The sequence below is a fragment of the Anomaloglossus baeobatrachus genome, chromosome 12 (assembly GCF_048569485.1).
Source record: "Anomaloglossus baeobatrachus isolate aAnoBae1 chromosome 12, aAnoBae1.hap1, whole genome shotgun sequence".
Classification (NCBI taxonomy): Eukaryota; Metazoa; Chordata; class Amphibia; order Anura; family Aromobatidae; genus Anomaloglossus; species Anomaloglossus baeobatrachus.
Genome location: NC_134364.1, coordinates 63,901,873 through 63,924,164, shown reverse-complemented (window position 1 = coordinate 63,924,164; position 22,292 = coordinate 63,901,873). Strand labels below are relative to the sequence as shown.

Sequence of the window (22,292 nt, the reverse complement as noted above, 5' to 3'; positions counted from 1 at the left end):
CAATAGCTGTATGGCTGTCAGAAGATCCATGGCCGCTCCGTCCATCTTGGTCCGATTTGGGTAAATCTGGCCCAAGTCACATCTAGACGACAACTGATCAAATCTAAGTGGCTGCCTGTAATGAAAGGGTGCGGGCGCACACGCTGAGCCCGCATATTTCCCTGCATCTGAAGGTGGAATCATTCAGGGTGTGGTGACAGCCGCTCGTCAAAGTTGTGACAAGCGGTGGTGTTCACTATGCCACCAGTCTTAGGGTATGTGCGCACGTTGCGTTCTGGCGTGACAAATAAAACAGCAGTCTGGATGCTTGCTCTCCCATAGACAAAGAGGGAAAAGTATCCATAATGCACAAAAGTAACAACATACTTTGCTGGGGACGCAGAACACATGTAAAATCGCAACGTGCGCAGACCTTTTCCCCGTTCAGTGGTCTCATCGAGGCTTGCATCCGAACCCCACGCTAAACGGGTTTCGGACATATGCGCCAGCGGGGCCATTGACTATAGTGGTGTAGACTGAATCGTGTACTCTGTTGTGCACCATTTTCAGGAGTATACGCTAATTGAGGTTGCACACCCAGATGTAGTAGACTGCTTCTGGATGTTCGCCTCCAATAGGCGTATACTCCCAAAAATGGTGCACAACATGGTGACTCCTTCTGCACCATTATAGTTGGGTTTCAAACGTATGCACCGACAGGAACACTGACTATAATGGTGCAGAAGGAGTCACCATGTTGTGCACCATTTTTGGGAGTATACGCCTATTGGAGGCGAACATCCAGAAGCAGTCTACTACATCTGGGTGTGCAACCTCAATTAGCGTATACTCCCAAAAATGGTGCACAACATGGTGACTCCTTCTGCACCATTATAGTCAGTGTTCCTGTCGGTGCATACGTCTGAAACCCATTTTGCGGGGGAGGGGGGGGGGGTTGAATGGAAGCCCCAATGGGACAGAGGACTGAAGTGTAATGCGGCTTTACTCCAGCAGCAGAGTGGAGGATTTGGGGTGAGGTGCTCACCCCTCAAGACTGTCTTGATTCATGCAGAGGTGCACGGCCAACTCCAGCGTGACCCCTCAAGACCAGTGAGACCTCACTCTTAATGAATCGGGGTCTATAAACCCCTAAACGCTGCTCTAGTTATGGCGTTTTATTTCCATCCTTCATTACAGTTGCGTTGATTCGTGGAATCGGCTGATTTCTTCAATAAATAAAAGGTGAGAGGTTGATCATCCTGAACACCTTTTTAAAAAAGGGCACCCAAACATTATTACAGTCAACAAATTGAGAAAACCCAGCAATCTCATCCTACGCGGGGACTGGATATTACCCCATACCACTTGGAATGAATGGGATGAGTAATATACAGCGTTTTGTTGGGATATTTCAGCCGAAAATGCATTTGGCGGAAGGTTAAAAAAATGATCCCAATGAGTCTAAGCCACCATGGGATCTAAAAAGCCCCCCGTCCACTTTGTGGGGCCACCAGGCAATGGACCCCTGCCATATAGTTGCATTGGTATGTGTTGCAATGGATGAATTTGGGTTTCAAACTGCTCTGTCCCAATACACAAAGCTGCTGAATACAAGATGTGCCAAAATCAGTGAATACACGCAAGTCTGGGGCTGCTGGTCACACGCGGGGGGCAGGACTGGGCTCATGGGGAGAAACAAAAACTCCTGCCCTCCGATGTCAGGTCAATAAAATAGACCCAGAATCATCTTGTCTTTGAAAAATGCTGGATCCGTTTTATTAGTAAAATGATTTAGAAATCTACCAATTTCTCAAAAAAAAAAAAAATGTAAATTACAACTGAAATTATAAACTCAGTCCCTGCTCGACCTCCTGAGAAAAGTCAAGAATTAGGAGTTGGCATTGGGGCCTTTTTTCTTGCCAAATGTAGGAACCACATTGACAAATCTGCGGTTGTATTGCATGCGTCTTTTGGCTCGACCAGTTTTCTTTTTCCTCTTTTCTTGTTTTGCCACCTAGAAATGTAAAAAAAAAAAATCCATGAAGGCAATTTGTTTTTTTTCACCCCTTACCGTACTGGCAAGTCACCTGTCTGCCCCCTGACTTTGTCGAGGGCTCGTATGACTGAATTATTCACGCAGTATCTACTTTTACCAGCTGGGGGTCATACCCTGACAGCAGCATTTAACACGTGCTGGCAAGGGGGGCTCACTATTATATGCACCCATCAATGTGCCTGTGACACGATTGTGGGGTGCAAACTGGTTGCCATCTGCTGAAGACCTTCATGCCAGTCATTACGATACAGCAGTAAAAGCCATCATTTAGCTGACATTCATAGATCATTATTTTTGCTATACATAGCAGTGCTGATGCACTACTATGTATAGCAAAAGATATCAGATGATCACAGCTTCAAGTCCCCAAAGGGGACAAACGTTTTCAGTTAAAGTGGGGGGGTGGGGGACAAGTAAAATTAAAGGGAACCTGGCATCAGTTTTTCGGCCTATAAGCTGCGCCCACCACCACCGGGCTCTTATATACGGCATTCTAACATGCTGTATATAAGAGCCCAGGCCGCTGAGTACATAAAAAAAAACAACAACTTTATAATACTTACCTAACGGTCGCGCAGTTGGCCATATGGGCGTCTCCGGTGCCGATGCCGCCTCTTTCAGCCATCTTTGTCCGCCTTCTGAAGCCTGTGTGCATGACGCTTCTATGTCATACACACTCGCCGTTCCCGTGCAGGCGCACTACAATACTCTGTTCTGCCCTGCTCACAGCAGATCAAAGTGCACCTGCGCAGGACCTCAATGCCAACTAGTGGGATGATGTCAGACACGTCATGCACCGCGGCTTCAGAAGATAGAGGACAAAGATGGCCGAAAGAGGAGGCGCCGGTGCCACCCATCTGACCAGTCTGCACCGGAGCAACCTCCTAGGTGAGTATTATAAATTGTTTTTTTTATGTTATACACAGCAGCCTAGGCTCTTATATAGAGCATGTTAGAATACTGTATATAAGAGCTCACTGGTGGTGGCCACAGCTTATAGGCCAAAAAAGTGGTGACAGGTTGCCTTTAAATATATATGGAAAGTCACTGGGTCGGAAAGGATTTAAAGGGAACCTGTCACCGCATGTTTATAATACCTAACGGTCGGTGCGGAGCAGACGGGTCGGATTGGCGTCCCCGTTCTCCGGGTCCCACACCTCCTCTTTCGGCCATCATTGTCTTCCTTCTGAAGCTAGTGTGGATGACGCGTTCAACATCATCTACACTAGCAGACAGTGAGATTCTGCGCAGGCGCACTTTGATCTGCCCTTCTCAGCGTGCCTGCGCAGGATCGCAATGTCGGTTAGTGTAGATGATGTAGGACGTGTCATGCACCCAGGCTTCAGGAGGACAAAGATGGCCGAAAGAGGTGCGGGACTCCCAGAACAGACGCACATCTGACCAGTCTGCTCCGCACCGACCGTTAGGTGAGTTATGAACATCGGTTCCCTTTAAGTTCAAGGTGACTTAAGCTAAAATGTAGTTTTACTCTGGAAGGCATCTGCAGCTCCTGCCAGAGGCTTAGTGCATAAAAAATGGTCAGTTTATTCAAAAAGTGCCACACTTGTTCATAGCTTTTGTCTGGTGCTACAGTTCAGCCCTACTGCATGAAAGGGCCTCGGTCAGCACAGAATGACTGTTCAAAGCAAGCACAGGTGCTCAGTGCATCACGATGGCCAAACATTTCAGTGCACCTTCCCACCTGCTTGTTTCCCCACCTCTGCTGTATGAAGCTGGAGCTGTCAAAGAAGAAGAGGAAGATGGAGGGGAAATCAAGCGGATGGTAAGGTGGATTCAAATATTTGGCTGCCAAGATGCACTGAGCACCTGTGCTTGATTTGGGCAGTGATTCTGTGCTGACAGTCCGTCTCCCTCCTTATAACTGAACACGCAGCAGCAGGTCACCTTAGTATCAGTATGATGCCAGAATTAATTATACTTATGGGGGTGTTTACACTACGGCTTTTTTTTCAGGTGGGTACACTCCCCAACTTGGCTCAGACAACCAAATAACACTTTTCAGCATCTATTCTATCTTAAGGCTGCTTTCACACATCCGGTTTTAGCAGTGCGGCTCAATCCGGCTCCATAACCTATGCAACGGATGCGGCGGGAAAACCAGATCCGTTGCATAAGTTTTCCCATGTGGCCTGTCCGTTTGACGGATGCGGCTTGATACTGAGAATGCGCAGTGCAAAAAAACGCATCCGGCGTTCATAGGCTTGCAATGTAAATCGTGCCGGATCCGGCGAGATGCGTTTTTTTTACCGCACAAAAAAACCGTGCCAGCCAACATTATCTGGCCGCCGCATGGGCTAAATATGCAGCATCCGGCAAAAAACGGACGCAACGCAAGGCACAATACGGCGTCTATGCGGGAAAAAACACAACCGGCGGCGAAAAAAAACAGTTGTTTTTTTCTGCAAAGCGCCGTATTGTGCCACTCAGCAAAAACCGGATGTGTGAAAGCAGCCAAAGAGGCTTGATAAGGTACCGTCCCCTAAGTCTAGTGGGGTTAGGGGAAAAAAAAAGTCACTTGATGGAGGCAGCTCCTAACTATCCAATCCAAAAACCTGTAAAATTAAAACAAAAATTTTCCAAAATTCTTAACCGTTTCAGGAAATGAAAAACTCCACCAAAATATTACTTATTTTGAATCGGTTTCCACTAGAAGAACTCGTCACAAAAGAATTTAGTGTACATGAGGCTCTGCTGCAGTCTCCTGCACAGCAGGGGGCAAAAACCTTTCATGAGAAGTTTAGGCATAGTGTTCTTTACATCAGATTTCACAATGTACACTGCACACCATGTCATCTACATCTTGGACCTGATGAGGCTGTTGTATTTATTTGTCACACAGATTCTACGAGTCCGGCTAAAAGGTGAGAGCTCATGAGTCTACTCTAGGCACAAACAGCCTGACCGACAGCTGCAGCTTGTACGGAGTAATGAGAGATCTCAGCAACAGGGAGGAGGGTCACTGAGGAACTGTCAAGATAATGACAGAAATGAACATTAGGAGCATTGAAATGCAAAAAAAAATTAATCAATTAGAAAATATTTAGAAAAACACATGCAGTAAAACCAAGGTGCTACATGATGTTACCAAAGAGGAATAAGTAAACCCAAAGTAGGCAGACACAAGTGTACCATAAAGGGAATCCAGGGAAGACACCCAATTTAGCAACAAAGGGGAGCATAAAGCCTTGAATATATTAGTTATATACCACTATTTAGCCACAGTATTATTACCCATAATAGCCACAATGGGACACATTGTTCTAGATAGAATCCCCCTAGGTGTATTGGAGTCTTACCCATGAAAACATTAGCCCCCACAATGTGCCATCAACTGCCTATAAGACCTCCAACGCGCGTTTCGTGATGTTAATTGACCGCTTCGTCGGGAATAGATCTGATGGGGGAAAAGTTTAATCTACACTTTCATAATGGACTATATACATCAGTCTCATCAGGTCTAAGAGATAAAATTTAATAATGAAATTGTGTTTTATTATATATTAATATATAATAAAATAACCCATGTAAAAAAATCCCCTTAAACCTACACTATTCTGATCCCCAAAACAAAAAGATAGATAAATGTAAAAATGCAATTTCTATTTTTAATTATTTGGTATACAATTATATAAGTGGTGTTCACTCACTTTGGGGGTCTGACCTCTGACTTTCCCGGCACGAGCAAGAGAGCCATGGACTTTACCTGCAAGACGAAGACCCTGTATGACCACCCATGGTTCGAGTGTAAGATCTTAACCAAATATTTCAATTAACAGAATGCAGAAGACTCTGCCGACACGTTAACCTTTCAAAAAGGTCACACATGATGATTACCTCCCAGAAGTCTGCCCGACACATTCAGGGTGCACTGATCCTGCACCCCGCACTCAGATAAGACGGCCTCATCTTCCAGAGAGATTCCAGCAAAAGACAGAACCAGATTACCATCCAGAAGACCCTCGAGCTCAGCTACGCGAGACTACAGGCCAGAGCAAAACATTAGGAGTAGAAGAGGTAAAAGGTGTCTGGAAACATCAACAGCTACAGCCCCATCAGGACCAACCTTTCATACACGTTTGTAAAATCAGGAGGTCCTCACAGTATTACATCCAGAATACAGGGGCTACAAATGGGTACAATAGGCTAATCTACCCAGACAGAACTTATTCATGCACTGCTTAACCTTCATTGTACTGATCCAGGATTATAGGCTGCATTATACTCCAGATCTGCACTCACTATTCTGCTGGTGGAATCCCTGTGTGTATACATTACATTACTAATCCTGAGTTACATCCTGTATTATACTCCAGAGCTGCACTCACTATTCTGCTGGTGGAGTCCCTGTGTGTATACATTACATTACTAATCCTGAGTTACATCCTGTATTATACTCCAGAGCTGCACTCACTATTCTGCTGGTGGAGTCCCTGTGTGTATACATTACATTACTAATCCTGAGTTACATCCTGTATTATACTCCAGAGCTGCACTCACTATTCTGCTGATGGAGTCCCTGTGTGTATACATTACATTACTAATCCTGAGTTACATCCTGTATTATACTCCAGAGCTGCACTCACTATTCTGCTGGTGGAGTCCCTGTGTGTATACATTACATCACTAATCCTGAGTTACATCCTGTATTATACTCCAGAGCTGCACTCACTATTCTGCTGGTGGAGTCCCTGTGTGTATACATTACATCACTAATCCTGAGTTACATCCTGTATTATACTCCAGAGCTACACTCACTAGTCTGCTGATGGAGTCCCTGTGTGTATACATTACATTACTAATCCTGAGTTACATCCTGTATTATACTCCAGAGCTGCACTCACTATTCTGCTGGTGGAGTCCCTGTGTGTATACATTACATCACTAATCCTGAGTTACATCCTGTATTATACTCCAGAGCTACACTCACTAGTCTGCTGATGGAGTCCCTGTGTGTATACATTACATTACTAATCCTGAGTTACATCCTGTATTATACTCCAGAGCTACACTCAGACTACAGCAACTTTGGCTACATGACATTAAAGGGTTTGCGCAGGCTTAGGATAAAAGTCTGCAGTCACTTTGTGACTGTAGACTTCGGAAACCTGACAGTAAGTACTGCACACACTGCCTTTCACTGGCAATACGCGCGAATCCTGGCACATGACCACTAGTGATGCGCAGACACTACCATGCTCGGTATTCGTAACTAGTGATGAGCGGGCACTACCAAGGTCGGGTGCTTGGTACTCATAACTAGTGATAAGCGAGCACTATCATGCTGGGGTCTCGTAACTAGTGACAAGTGAGCACTACCATACGAGTCTTAACCAGCAATTGGATGCGAAGATAAGCGTGACGCGTGTACAGAGTATAATGGAAGAAATCTTGCCATTGACTTCCATTATACTTGGTACATGAGTCGTGCCCATCTGAACATCCAACAGCTGGTTAAGAGTATGCAACACCTGAGCATGGTAGTGCCTGCTCATCACTAGTTACGAGTACAGAGCACCCGAGCATGGTAGTGCCTGCTCATCACTAGTTACGAGTACAGAGCACCCGAGCATGGTAGTGCCCGCTCATCACTAGTTACGAGAACTGAGCACCCGAGCATGGTAGTGCCCACTCATCACTAGTTACGAGAACTGAGCACCTGAGCATGATAGTGCCCACTCATCACTAGTTACGAGAACTGAGCACCCGAGCATGGTAGTGCCCGCTCATCACTAGTTACGAGAACTGAGCACCTGAGCATGATAGTGCCCACTCATCACTAGTTACAAGTACTGAGCACCTGAGCATGGTAGTGCCCACTCATCACTAGTTACGAGTACTGAGCACCCGAGCATGGTAGTGCCCGCTCATCACTAGTTACGAGAACTGAGCACCCGAGCATGGTAGTGCCCGCTCATCACTAGTTACGAGAACTGAGCACCCGAGCATGGTAGTGCCCGCTCATCACTAGTTACGAGTACAGAGCACCCGAGCATGGTAGTGCCCGCTCATCACTAGTTAAGAGTACAGAGCAGCAGAGCATGGTATTGCCCGCTCATCACTAGCGATCTTAAGTGTGTGATTTCCATATTTCTCATATGCCAACTAGACCTACCCATCCTCCATTATTAGAAATGCACATAGAGCAGGAGCACGTCTGATCAGAATGTGAACAGAAGTGTAGAAACCACATCCTTGCAGTCATTATATTGCTCACACCAGCAATACCGATGAAGTGCAGTGTGTGCACTGTCAGGATTCCGAAGTCTGCACAGATTCAGGCTCATCCCAACCCTTGATGACCCACAAGTTGAAGTGTCTGCAACTATGGTCTGTGGAAATCCACCTTGTGATTTTAGCAGCATGCTATCATAGTTAAAGTAATACAGCCACAATTGCTATGTAATTAGAATGTGCTGTGTAACGAATATCTGAAAAATAAGCTGAAGGTCACATCACACCAATTGCATGCGGGGAGGGCTGAGGTTGTGGAGGAGGCCCCCCCAGCACATACCTTAATATCTAACACTGTGTCTTGATTGGACACATCCAGTGTGTGCAGGCTCTGGCCCGTAATGAAAATCTGCATGATTGTACTGAAAGAAAACAAAGAAAAGAGAAGGAAATCAGATTCATGTCCTTACCTACAAGAACCGAATTCTAATAACCAGCAGCAGTGTAGAGGGACATTGTTTGAGCAGTCACTCTGAGCTGGCCCTTTAAGAGCAGTCTGACTGCGGGAGAGGGAGAGCACTGAACTCCAGATGAGGGCAGCAGTGATTAAAATCTGTAGTCCCCAAAGACAGATTTTCTTGAGATAGGCGATAACAGTTGGTGCTGATAAGATTCTATGTAGAGGGAGGACCTCTGCATGTAACTCCTCCGTAATCCTCTCCCCTCTACATAGAACTGTAACAAGGCCAACTGTATGTAAATTCCCTATCTGTATGTCTTTGGCGTGTGGGAGGAAACTGTAGAACCCGGAGGAAACCCGCACAAACATGAGCAGAACAAGCTTCGTGGCGATATTGTCCTTGTTGGGATTTGAACCCAGTGCTGCAAGACTACAGTGCTAACCACATATACATACATATATACACATATATATTACATATACACATATTATTTACATACATATTTTATATATATATATATATATATATATATATATATATATATATATATATATATATATATATATATATATATATATGTATGTTCACACACATCTACAGGGGTTGGACAGAGTAATAGAAACACCTACCGTTTTGGCATCATAATCTTCGAACATGTTATAAACATGCAAACCGTGACATATGTTAATGTTTTGTAGTTGATTATTTGTGATATGTGTATGTAAATTAACTGTTTTGCAGAATTGTAAGAACATTGATGAGAACCTGATAGCAATGGCAGACCTCTCGGATTTTCAAAGAGGCCAAAGAGTTGGTGCTCGTATGGCAGGCGCTAGTGTAACAGAAAGTGCCCGGATGCTTGGCGTGCCAAGAGGTTCTTTCTCCAAAGTAATGACTGCGTTTGAAAGCGAAGGAAAAACGTCTGCAGCAAAGCACAGGTCCGGCCGAAAGTCGAAGTTGACAGAGAGACAGTCAGACTCCAAAGCAAATTGTGAGAGCATCGCAAGACCATGGCTCCGAAAATCACTGCTGAGCTCAATGAACACCTACAGAACCCAGATTCTATGAAAACTGTTCATCGGGAGCTGCACAAATCTGGACTCCACGGAAGAGCTGCAATTAGAAAACCGCTGCTCTCAATGACAAATGTGTCCAAGTGTTTGGAGTGGTGAGAAACCTCCAGAATTGGTCCCTCAAGCAGTGGAAACATGTGATATCTCAGACGAATCATCGTTTACCCTTTTTCCGACCTCTGGCCGAGTGTACGTTTGGAGACAGCCGAAAGAAGCCTCTCATCCAGACTGCCTTCTCCCAACTATAAAACATGGCGGAGGTTCTGTGATGATCTGGGGTGCTATTTCGTGGAGATCCCCCGGGCCAATGCTATCCCTTCATGGAAGAATTAACAGCCGAGATTATTTAGGCAGTTTGGGGACAAAGTGCATCCCATGGTTCAAGCTCTGTTCCCGGAGGGCAACGCCATCTTTCAGGATGATAATGCTCCAATTCATACAGCTAGAAATCGTTAAAGCATGGGACGAGGAACATTCTAATGAAGTTGAGCATCTCATCTGGCCCCCGCAATCCACAGACCTCAACATTATTCAGCATTTATGGTCGATTTTCGCCACCATTGTCGCTCAAAGAACTGGAGGGTGTTTTACCTGCAGAATGGGCTAAAATTCCTTTGGAAACAATTCACACCTTGTATGAATCCATACCTCGGAGAATTGAGGCTGTAATCACCGCAAAAGGTGGATCTACACCATAATAAACTAACTTTTGTTGATGTTTCCAGGTGTTTCCATTATTTTGTCCAACCCCTGTATATATAAATGTGTCGCCCGGGGACCAGGGGTACTCAGATCCGGGCCACAGAGTCACTTCTGTGGGTATCACGATGGCGTGACCCGGTCTGTGATCCCAGGCTCCACAGTAAAAGGGGGGGGATTATTAAGGGAGATTGTTCGCGACGCCACCCACGGTTGTGGTGAGGTTGTGACACCACCGCTGCTCTGGACGGGGATCCCGGGAGCGATGACAGGGAGCAGCGTAGTTGTTATGTCCCCTCCGTGGGTAGGGGGGTTGGTTGTCCCGGGGCCCGGTGATGGGGTAAGCAGGGAGCAGGGCGCAGTGCTGCGGTGCGATGCCCGAGGGCACGGGCGTACTCACAAGTAAGTCACACGGAGTCACTGGTAAACTAGGAATTGCCGGTGTCCGCAGCCTTCGGTACGGGGGTGTTAGTGTCCCACACACGGTGCAGCAGCCCTTGTTGTTCTTTCCCTGCAGCCAGGTGCCTTTCTCTCCACTCTCTTCCTCTTTCTCCTCAGCCGGGAACGGGGAATCCACTCCCCTGTAGTGATCCGGGTACCCAGGTACCGAGGGGCCACCGCCCTGCTCCGGCTACCTCTGGCCCCTTCCTCACTACAGCCTGTCCCGGCCCTCTCGGAGCACGCTTTGCTTTCAGCCTGGGAGCTACAGCTCCAGGCTCCACTTCTGTCTGCTTCTCCAAACACTCTGCTCCAGCCCCTCCCCTCTGCTCTGCTTTTTCCTTACACTGGGGAGTGTGTTTTGTCTTGCTGTACCGGTGTGGGATCAGATTACCAAGGAGGATTAACTCTTTCTGTGACAACCTGGCTGTGCCAGGGCGTCACATATACACACACACACACACACACACACACACGCACACACACATGCATGCATACATACATACATACACACTCCCACCCAGCAGCAGTCAGTACACACTGAGTGTGTACTCCGTCATCAATGCATTTACATCCGCCGGCGACCAAAGTTCGCCATGGGCGGGTGTATGATCTCCGCCACCCATTTCATATTGGTCACCAATCCTAAGGAAACAATATATTCTGAGCAGACAACCACTTTAAAGGGCTTTTTCCTTCTTCATATATTGGTATTGTCGGATAGCTCTTGTAAATTCAAGATCTTTTGCAATTTACTGTTTGTTAAAATTTGCAGCAATTCTTGAGGTATTATCTGTTTTCTTTTGTTTATGTTCTGTTGCCTAGGAGACCGGCCTCCGCTGCAGTCTACCTTGTGAGCACAGAGTTGAAACTGCTGTTAGGAGGTGGCAGTGCGCTCCACTGATCCGCAGCAGGTTCAAAATGACAAGTCTACAAAACAGAGATTTGAAGTGCTGCGCACATTCTGCTGTTTTGTGGTCGGTCTCCAAGGCAACACGGTTGTTTACAACAAAAGAAAAAAGTTAATATTTCAAAAATGACTAAAAAATTTTAACATGCAGTAAATTACAAAATTGCTCGTATTTACGAAGTATCCAACGACATCCATCCAAGAAGATGGGAATGTCCCTTTAAGGCACCTACCTCTGCGATGCGCGCTATAAACATGTCATGACAATGTCTACTAAAATACATATTGGAGACAGGCAGCCTGGGATGTTCTGGACTACAATTCCCAACTAGTGTATGATGTCTCACTCATTTCAATATTTTTTGTTATTTTTTTAAACTGTTGCTACCTGGAAACCATCAGCAAGCAGGCTGATACGTTTCTGCTGTTAGTCATGCGCTAATAGAACTGTTAAGAAGTGTGAGACCACGAGAAACAGGGGCTGCAGTTACCTCTCCTGCTCCGAGATTCAGCGAGTGAAACTACGCACGCAAAAGCTAAATGCAGCCTACTTCCGGGTGTGCTGACGTCATCTATCCGCGCCCACAGGTAAGAGAAAGGAGGGAACTGATGGCGCGTGTGGTGACGTTTCTTTTAGCGCGCACACGTGAGGCTGGAAAGAGCTTCATGTGTTGACGTCATCTATCAGCGCCCACACGTAGAGGTGGGAGGGCACTGCTGGCGCCTGCGTCGACGTCATCCTTAGGCGTGCACACGTAAGAGGCGGATAGTTACTACAGGCGCCTGCGTTTGTATCGACGTCATCTATCAGAGCCACACGTAAGGGGAGGGGAGAGCGCTTTTACTCTCATTGCAGGAAGCCCCATGCTGTCTGGGTGCGCATGCGTCTTGGATGTAATTAGAGTACGCATGCGTGGAGTTGTGTGGTGCTGCGTAGACGGGCAAGTTTGAAAAGGCTACGGAAGGAAGGAGCCCGGGGGGCTGGTGGTGAGGGGCGGGCAGTGCCAGGGGGGCCTCAGAGCGGAGACTCAGGGCATGCTAGTGCCAGGCATGCTGTAGGCTGGTGCTCCCCACATGGCTGCCTATCACTGCTGTGTCCCCTTCTGTAACAGTGACTCCAGGTACAATGCAGACAAGAAGATCTCATTCCACAGGATCCCGGCCTTCCATGTGGAGCCGCAGAGACACCGGGACTGGCTGAGCAGGATCCGCCGGGAGCCTGGGCCCAGCTTCAAGGTAATTACCATAGCATATCATATCCGATAATATGCAGCTGGTGACACTGAATATAATGGTTCGGTGTGCAACGCCGGAGGACCGGGGTGGCCCAAAACCGGAAAACCCACCTAACTGGGCTTCACAGGAGTAGAAAGATGGTAGAAGGAAGGGACCCCGGTGGGGACGGTAGAAGGAAGGGACCCCGGTGGGGACGGCGTAAGCGAGGGACCCCGGTGGGGACGGCGTAAGCGAGGGACCCCGGTGGGGGCGGCGTAAGCGAGGGACCCCGGGTGGGGGCGGCGTAAGCGAGGGACCCCGGGTGGGGGCGGCGTAAGCGAGGGACCCCGGGTGGGGGCGGCGTAAGCGAGGGACCCCGGGTGGGGGCGGCGTAAGCGAGGGACCCCGGGTGGGGGCGGCGTAAGCGAGGGACCCCGGGTGGGGGCGGCGTAAGCGAGGGACCCCGGGTGGTGACCACAAATACTGCGGCCAAATGATCGCAGGTTCACATTTCCTAGGAGAATAATTACAGTAAAGGAAAGTGAATAGAAACAAAACAATATTATAGAAAAAATTTCATTTTGGAGTCATGAGAGGATGAATCCTCTACAGTTTCTTATTGCTCCTCCTGCATCACCCATACAACCCTTTTATTACAATATCCACTGCTATATTTGATTTTCGGTGACGGCTGTCGCCCCGTTTTCCGGCTCCGTCTGATCATTCTTCTCCTCTTGTTTCAGGTCTCCAGCTGCACCAGAGTTTGCTCCAAACACTTCCTCCCAGCTGATTTTGTCAGGACATTAACAGGAAAAAGGAATCTGAAGCCGTACAGCGTGCCGTGCATCTTCCAGTGGTCCACAGAGGAGGTGACCCAGGAGCAGATGTCCGTCTCAAAAAGGAATTCAGGGTAAATTGTGGTACTATGCGCCAAATGATTGAGCAAGCGTGTAATCTACAGACTGGCACTGCGGCGGCGTCTCTCACCTCGTGGGGCAGATGGGGTACATTTCTGAGACTGCTTAATCTTGGTTATATTGCGGATATATCACCAATCTTTTAACCCTCATCAACTTCTATTATGATAAATAGATATGTTATGCTATGGGTGGGGGAAGATGGTGCCTTTTTTGGACAGACGCATATTCCCTGCTGCAGGGATAATCCCACTAGTCATTCTAAAACCCAATCACATATCTTGCCAGTGGGGGGTGTAATCAGCCGGTCGGCGCTCATTGCAGGTTAAGGGCAAAATATTGACACCCCCCCCCCTCCCCCCATCACTTGCACATCATTCCCTGTTTACAATGGGAGATGTGCCACCTATAGCTATGGTTTGTAGGCCACATAAGTTTGTCAGCTGCTTAATGCCATGTATACATAGGCCAATGACCAGGGAGGAGCGTCCAGCCGATTATCAGCCCGTGTGACAACTATCTCTTGAACATGGAGTTATTCCCAGGATCATACTTTTATAAATAACAGCTTGATTTATGTAAATGTGTCTGAACTCTGTGACAGGTCATTTTTTAAAAAAAAAGAAAAAATTCCCCAATTTTGCGGTTTCATTTTCTAGTCCTCCTCTTCTTTCACAAACCATAACTTTCAGCCAACATAGCCATATCAGGTCGGGTTTTTGTTTTTTTTGGCTGGGATTGAATTGTAATTGTGAATGACCCCATTCATTGCAGCAGACCCCTGGCTGGTACGGCAACTTGTTGGAGCCCCGCGATGCTTTCACAAGGGATTGGGGGAGCAGTGAGCGTCAGAAGGGATTGGGGGAGCAGTGGGCGTCACAAGGGATTGGGGGAGCAGTGGGCGTCACGAGGGATTGGGGGGGAGGGGAGTAGTGGGCGTCACAAGGGATTGGGGGAGTAGTGGGCGTCATAAAGGGGGGGGAAGAGGGCGTCGCAAGGGACAGTGGGCGTCACAAGGGAGCGGGGGGAAGTGGGCGTCACAAGGGAGCTGGGGGAAGTGGGCATCACAAAGAAGCGGGGGGATAGAGAGCGTCACAAGAGACAGTGGGCGTCGCAGGGGGGGCAGTGGGCATCACAAGGGAGTGGGGGACAGTAGGCATCACAACAGAGTGGGCAGCAGTGGACTTCACAGGGAGACAGTAAGCATCACAAGGGAGCGTAGGGCAGTGGGTATCAGAGTAGCGGGTGGCAGTGGGCATTACAAGGGGGCGGTTGGCGTAGGCAACAGCATGTCTCCCATACCCCATGCCTTAAATGCTGATGTCTGTGACTGATGGGGGCATTTAATGGGTCAAATGAACAGAACTGAGCTGAGAATGCTGCTGTTAGAGGCAGATAGATACTGGCAGTGTAACACAGCCAGCATCTGCCTAGTAGAGTGTGGGCTCAGCTCATGTGCCCGCAACATACACTGGGACCTGGCCTTAGATTTTCCACTAGGTCCAATGTCAGGAAATATTTACTGCATTAGTCAGACCCTACTGCGTGTGTATTATGGACCCCAAATGTTTGTGTGTAACTATGGCTAATGAAAAAAAGATTTAGTGGTTGTGATGAAACTGATTTTTCTGCTTTTGTTTCTATCCTGTCTCCAGGAGCAGTAAGAACATGCTTCAGCCCATCTTGCCTTCACAACCACAAGTACAAAGCCCTAAACCCTCCCAACCAGCAGAGATGACTGCTTCCATACTGGACCACTGCTACGACTTACCTCCCATGACCGACACAGAAATGCTGCACGCAGCCCGCGAGGAGATCAGCAGATTACAGCAACGCAATGCTGCCCTGGAGAAGAATCTCTTCTTTCTGGAGCGGTTTTCCTCAGACTCGAGCCTTATCCACTTTTATACTGGATTTAAGGACTATTCCACCTTAAAAGTAGTTTTTTCAACTCTGACTGATACAGAGGGCAGCTCGGAGAAGTGGAAGCAATGCCAAGAGGAAGGGGATATAACCGTCAGTAAGGAGGCGTCGGCAGAATCGGAGGCCGTGGCACAGATCGACCAGTTCTTCTTATTTTTATGCAAAGTCCGTCAAGGATTCCACGATCAGGATCTAGCTGTACGGTTTAATATCTCGCAGTCCAGGGTTGCCAGGATTGTTGTCACGTGGACTCATTACTTGTATCTGGTCCTTAGTGAAATACCCCTTTGGCGAAACCGGGAGACTGGTTGTCAGGACGTGCCAGAATGCTTTAAAGCTTCATACCCTCGTGCCCGGGTGACTTTACATTGCGGAGAAGTCAGGGTGCAGGCAAGCAACACGGAAGGCGTGCGCTCTCCGATGTCTTATAACCGTGCTATATACAGAGGACTGCTCGGCATTGCCCCCCACGGAGCTGTCATATTTATAAGCCCACTCTATTCTGGGTGCGCATCAAAGAGAGAGATTGTTAAGTCATCGGGTATCTTGGAATTGTTGGAGCCAGGGGATTGGGTGGTCACTGAGAAGGATTTCCTCATCCAAGACTTGGTGGAATCTGTCGGTGCCTCTGTGGTCATCCCACCTATTATTGCCACCGCTGCCCTCCCTAGGGAGTGCCGTGAAGCAACCGTCATGTTAAGCCAGCCACCAACCGAACAGAACGCCATGTTCATTCTTGCATCCACCAATGAAGAAGGGCAGGAGACCTTGGTGGTGACCTCAACGGGAGTAGAAGACGCAGTCGTAGAACTGGAGCAGTCGGCCGGAGAGATGGATGTGGTTGAGGAGGTTGTGACCGAGGAGAAGTTAGTGGAGGAGGTGGTGACCACCACAGAAAACATGGGAGACGAGGCTTCTGAAGAACACCCCAGAGTGGAAATAAGAGACTTGGCCAAAAGTCATGAGATTGCTATGAAAGACACACATTATGGCCTAGAGGAGCTGGCACAGTGCGAGGCACACATGGGCAAGGCCATGAAGGACGTTTCTGGACTCGATAAAGATATCAATTCTCTAGCTCGTCTCAGAATTTGCATTAACCAAGACGTAGAGCGGGTTCGCCAGTATCACCTGTTCGATAATGTTTTGCCATACGCTCTAGGTGGCATAGCCAATGAGTTATGGGCCGTGTGTGCTATGCTGACTAATATCAACGGGTCCCTGAGCTAAAAATGTGACTCGTGGATGTAGTATAAGGGAATCTACCAGCAGAAAGAGCTCCTTTTTATATAGGGACATTCCAAAGGTGGGGGTCCTCCAAGGTGCCAATAGGGGAGGGGGAGGACATTAAATTTGGTATGTGCTGGATGTCAATGCCTCAGATTCCCTGCTCCTGTGCCAGCACCAAGGAGTAGTAGTGTGGCCACCAATGTGTGATCGGTAGGACTCTTACTGCCAGGACCCCAAATAGTCAGAGAAAAGGAATAGCAACATTTCCTGTTGTCTTAGGCCGGTTTCACACATCCGGCTTTTCGCCGGTTTGCCGGATGCGGCGCTCTCCCGTACAGACAATACAGTACAGTGACAGCGCTGTAACTTCTGGGTCACATGCGCCGGTCACATGACAGCATGTGACCAACGCTTGTTGCGCTGTCACTGTACTGTAGTCACTGTATGGGAGAGCGCCGGATCCGGCAAACCGGCGAAAAGCCGGATGTGTGAAACCGGCCTTAGGTTATCCCCATCTTATAAAGTGATGGGAGTAAGTCTTCTGAAAATGAAAAGGCTGGAGTGCTGGTTTTGTGTAGGAGTGGTCCGAATGGGGTTGGGGCTAAACCCCCCCCCCCCCCCCCCACCTTCATTCTCCAGAGAGGTATGGGCAGGACGTTAGGAGGTCGGAATACCGCTTAATCTGCGGTACTAACAAGGTCGGAGTCAGGTAATAGTATTAATAATAATAATAATAATTTTATTAATTTATATAGCGCTATTAATTTCACAGCGCTTTACATACATTTGCAACAATGTCCCCATTGGGGCTAACAATCTAGAGTCCCTATCTGTATGTCTTTCGAGTGTGGGAGGAAACCGGAGAACCCGGAGGAAACCCACGTAAACACAGGGAGGACATACAAACTCCTTGCAGATGTTGTCCTTGGTGGGATTTGAACCCAGGACTCCAGCGCTGCAAGACTGCAGTGCTAACCACTGATCCACCACAAGACTGCAGTGCTAACCACTGAGCCACCGTGTAAAGAAAAGGTTGGATCCAGCATCAAATTCCATGGTTAAAAAATTCCACTTTATTGAAAAATAAGTATAAAAATATACAAAAGACATATATATTAGCAGAGGGATGGGGCAGAGTGCATGAAACACCTTACGCGTTTCAGACGGTGAATTTTAAAAGCAGTCCTTAGTCATAGGTGCTTATGCCAAGGAAGATCGCATCTTTTTTGGGATAAGCACCTATGACTAAGGACTGCTTTTAAATTCACCGTCCGAAACGCGTAAGGTGTTTCATGCACTCTGCCCCATCCCTCTGCGAATAATATATACGTCTTTTGTATATTTTTATACTTATTTTTCAATAAAGTGGAATTTTTTAACCATGGAATTTGATGCTAGATCCAACCCTTTCTGTACTATGACTGACTACAGCCTGGCCTTCTGAAGGATCACGAGCACGCCTAGTCCTGCTGCACAGAGCTATATGGTAAGCTGGAGTTTCTCCTATATTATACTGGAGTCAGGTAATGCAGCTCCCTAGTAAGAGTCACGGGTCCAGTTGGGGGTGCTGCTGGTAATTTTCACACTCATTACTCATTGAAGCCCCTTGAATCTAAAGACGTCCCTGAGATGTGGCCTTTTATTTCTTCTTTACGCCAGTTTCTTGCTTTGGACAATCGCACAGCCATCAGCTGTCCTCTGGAGGGAGGCATAGCCGCAAGTGTTTCATTTTTATGCAGCGCCACCCCAGGGGGGAAAAGGAGCATTACACGATTCCACGTCATGTACACACGTATCAGGTTCCATAAGGTCTTCATATCTGCTTTGACTAATCAAGGTCCTGATCAGGCGGACCCCCTCTACTCAGCACAGACCCTCCGAATATTATGAACCAACTTGTTTTAAGATTCATCTTAACCTTACTGTGAACTGGTCTCTCTCTGAGGGTCTCTCACGCTGTCCCCCTCGTCCTCTACACCTATGGGGGGGATCCACTGCTCCTGCTTTACTGCTATTATTTATAGTTGTGCTGCAGAATATTTTATTCTGTGTAATTTTTTATTTTAATTTTTTTTTTTTTTTTTTGTTTTGTTACTATGCAATTTGTGCATGAAGTCCACCTTTTTCTCCATCAGCCGCGTGGAAAGACATTACTAATATTCTGTGATCTTCTGAAAGATTTTTATTTTTTAAGACTCATACTTGCTGTAGCTTGAAAAATTAAATTTTACCAGTGGGATAAAACCGGGCTAGTCTCCGCACTTTCTTTGTAAGTAGGGAGATTACATTTGGAGCCCAGCTCGGCTTATAGGGGAAGACGCATCATATGTGCAAACAAATGCAGTTCTAGTTAAAGGGAACCTGTCAGCAGAAATTTTGCACTAAACCTAAAAGATTCCCCCTCTGAAGCTCCTGGGCTGCATTCTGGAAAGGTTCCTGTTATTGTGCCCCCTTTTTAGACCAAAATAAATACTTTATAAAGTGGTACCTTTTCGTATGCAAATCTTGTTAATCGTACACGAGGGCGGGCTGTCTAGTGTCCGTTATCCTGCCTCCTGCTGCTTTACACCATCCCCCATCGCTCAATTTCATTCTTCAGGACGCCGCCCAGTGTGCCGGAGGTCTCGCGCATGCCCAGTGGCACTCTAGCAGGACTGCACAGTGACCGCTGGTGCCGTGTTGCGCAGGCGTGAGATTATGGGCGGTGCTGTGATTTTCATCAGCAAGTACCCGCCCATAATCTCGTGCCCGCGCTTTCCCCTCTGCCTCCACCGTTCTGCACAAGCGCTGGCCAGATGACCCCACGACACCTCTTTCCCATCTTGGTAAGAGGTGACGTGGATTAATCTGGCCAGCGCTTGCACAGAACGGTGGAGGCAGAGGGGAAAGCGCGGGCACGAGATTATGGGCAGGTACTTGCTGATGAAAATCAGCACCGCCCATAATCTCACGCCTGCGCAACACGTCACCAGCGGTCACACTGTGCACAGTCCCGGTACAGTCACACTGCGCATGCGCGAGACCTCGGGCGCACTGGGCAGCGTCCTGAAGTATGAAATTGAGCGATGGGGGACGGCGTAAAGCAGCAGGATAACGGATACCAGACAGCCTGCCCCCGTGTACAATTTAACAAGATTTGCATAGGAAAAGGTACCACTTTATAAAGTATTTATTTTGGTCTAAAAGGGGGCACAATAACAGGAACCTTGCTAGAATGCAGCCCACGAGCTGCAGAGGGGAATCTTTTAGGTTTAGTGCAAAATTTCTGCTGACAGGTTCCCTTTAAATCGCTGGCGGTCGCGGCTTGTCTTAGAGTGAGATGCGGCTGCCCATAATTTGTGTTCTGTACCTTTTAATCAGGGTCCTGAGTGAGGCGTGCTTACATAACATGCCTCTCTCTAATCCAGGAGTCTCAAGTGTTAGGGTGAACTCTTTATCAGAGATCACTTGTTGCCTACTGCCTGGCCTAATTGGTGTGGATCGAGAGCATGCTTGAAAAATGAGATCAGACACAGTCGGATATTCATCTTTCCTCAGTAAGAGGTGGCTCAGAACTGCCTAATTTATTCAAGAGCATGTCTTTATATAACCTAGGAAAGGGGCATGGTCGGCTCTACAGTGGCCATGCCCGCATGTGTCTATTGGTCAGTGGGTTGAACCATGTGTTAGTCCATGAGCTTGATTGGTGGGCGTCATCGTAGGCGGGTCTATGACATCATTGGATGGATCCATGGTGATGGGAGGGACGTCATCTGGTGGATCGATGATGGTAGGGTCTGTGATGTCATCGGTGGCCATCTTAGACCGGGTACACATATCCAGCTTTTTGCCAGTTTGACAGATGCGGCGTACGCCAGTACAGTATTCATTTATATAGCGCTATTAATTCCACAGCGCTTTACATATGATACAGTACAGTGGCAGCGCCACAACTTCCGGGTCACATGCTCCGGTCACATGACAGCATGTGACCTGCGCTGCTGGTGTGCTGTATAACAGTGTACTGGCGTGCGCCGCATCCGTCAAACTGGCAAAAAGCCGGATATGTATACCCGGCTTTAGTTATACCTGAACACCTGGCTCATGTAAAGCAAATTAACACATTTCCCACAATCCCTTGTCAAGAGGTTAGTCAAGTATTTGATCTAATGGCTCTCCTCAAACACAAGCACTTGGCCTCTGAGGCAATTTCTTGCAGCCCGGAGGCCCCCTGACTAGCGCAGGCCTTTGCCGGGGTCCGCAACTATCTGCGCTTTACTTCAGCTAATGTTTGCCGCCGCGCACAGTCAGGAACTCTGCAGAGCTTCACCAAAGGTACACGCCAGCCGATCAGGCCAGCAAGTGACGTTGTAGGATGTCACCTGCTGGCCTCTGATTGGCTGGCGGCAGCTGCCATTGGGAATGCTCTGCAGAGAGTTCCTGTGCGCGGCGGCAGAAATAATCTGAAGCAAAGAGCAGATGGCTGCTGCTCCCGACATATTGTTGCAATCGTTGGGGGCCCTTCGGGCCACAAGAAGCAGGAAAGAGGACACTGAGGGAATGGCAGACGGGTGCGAAGAATCCCCTTGTTTTTTTTTTTGTGTATGTGAAAACTGCATAATATGGCCTAAAAAGGGGGCATTGCTAAAAGAAGGGGACAAGAATGGACACATTACTACAAGGGTGACAAGGATGGGCATTCCTACAGGATGGGGCATATTACTACATGAAACAACAAGGGCACATTACTGCAGGGGACACAGAAGAGCACATTACTGCAGAGGACAAGGGGCACATTACTACAGGGGACATTGATGAGCACATTACTGCAGAGGACAATGGGGCACATTACTAAAGGGGACAAGGATGGGCACATTACTACAGGATGGGGACAAGATGAGCACATTACCACAGGATGGGGACAAGATGAGCACATTACTACAGGATGGGGACAAGATGAGCACATTCCTACAGGATGGGGACAAGATGAGCACATTACTACAGGATGGGGACAAGATGAGCACATTACTACAAGTTGGGGACAAGATGGGCACATTACTACAGGATGGGGACAAGATGGGCACATTACCACAGGGGACAAGGATGGGCACATTACTACAGGATGGGGACAAGGATGGGCACATTACTACAGGATGGGGACAAGATGAGCACATTACTACAGGATGGGGACAAGATGAGCAAATTACTACAGGTTGGGGA

The 22,292-nt window shown here is 47.8% G+C and overlaps 2 protein-coding genes across 3 annotated transcripts; one reads left to right on the top strand and one right to left on the bottom strand.

Moving 5' to 3' along the window:
• Positions 1-1,727: 1,727 nt before the first annotated feature.
• On the bottom strand, positions 1,728-12,465 carry LOC142257416 (ubiquitin-like FUBI-ribosomal protein eS30 fusion protein). 2 transcript variants are annotated; one of them, XM_075329520.1, is made up of 5 exons: positions 12,360-12,465; positions 8,568-8,649; positions 5,891-6,035; positions 5,704-5,759; positions 1,728-1,993 (listed from the first exon to the last, which is right to left on the bottom strand). In XM_075329520.1, exons 2-5 carry the CDS (start codon positions 8,640-8,642, stop codon positions 1,868-1,870), a joined length of 402 nt encoding a protein of 133 aa, XP_075185635.1. In that variant the 5' UTR covers positions 8,643-8,649; positions 12,360-12,465; the 3' UTR covers positions 1,728-1,867. The 2 variants fall into 2 exon arrangements, with proteins under 2 accessions (XP_075185635.1, XP_075185634.1); XM_075329519.1 differs by having other exon boundaries at positions 12,300-12,451.
• Positions 9,699-18,163, top strand: LOC142257554 (uncharacterized). Its single transcript, XM_075329702.1, has 6 exons — positions 9,699-9,856; positions 11,724-11,751; positions 12,287-12,396; positions 12,921-13,044; positions 13,767-13,933; positions 15,596-18,163. Exons 1-6 carry the CDS (start codon positions 9,699-9,701, stop codon positions 17,091-17,093), a joined length of 2,085 nt encoding a protein of 694 aa, XP_075185817.1. The 3' UTR covers positions 17,094-18,163.
• Positions 18,164-22,292: the final 4,129 nt, after the last annotated feature.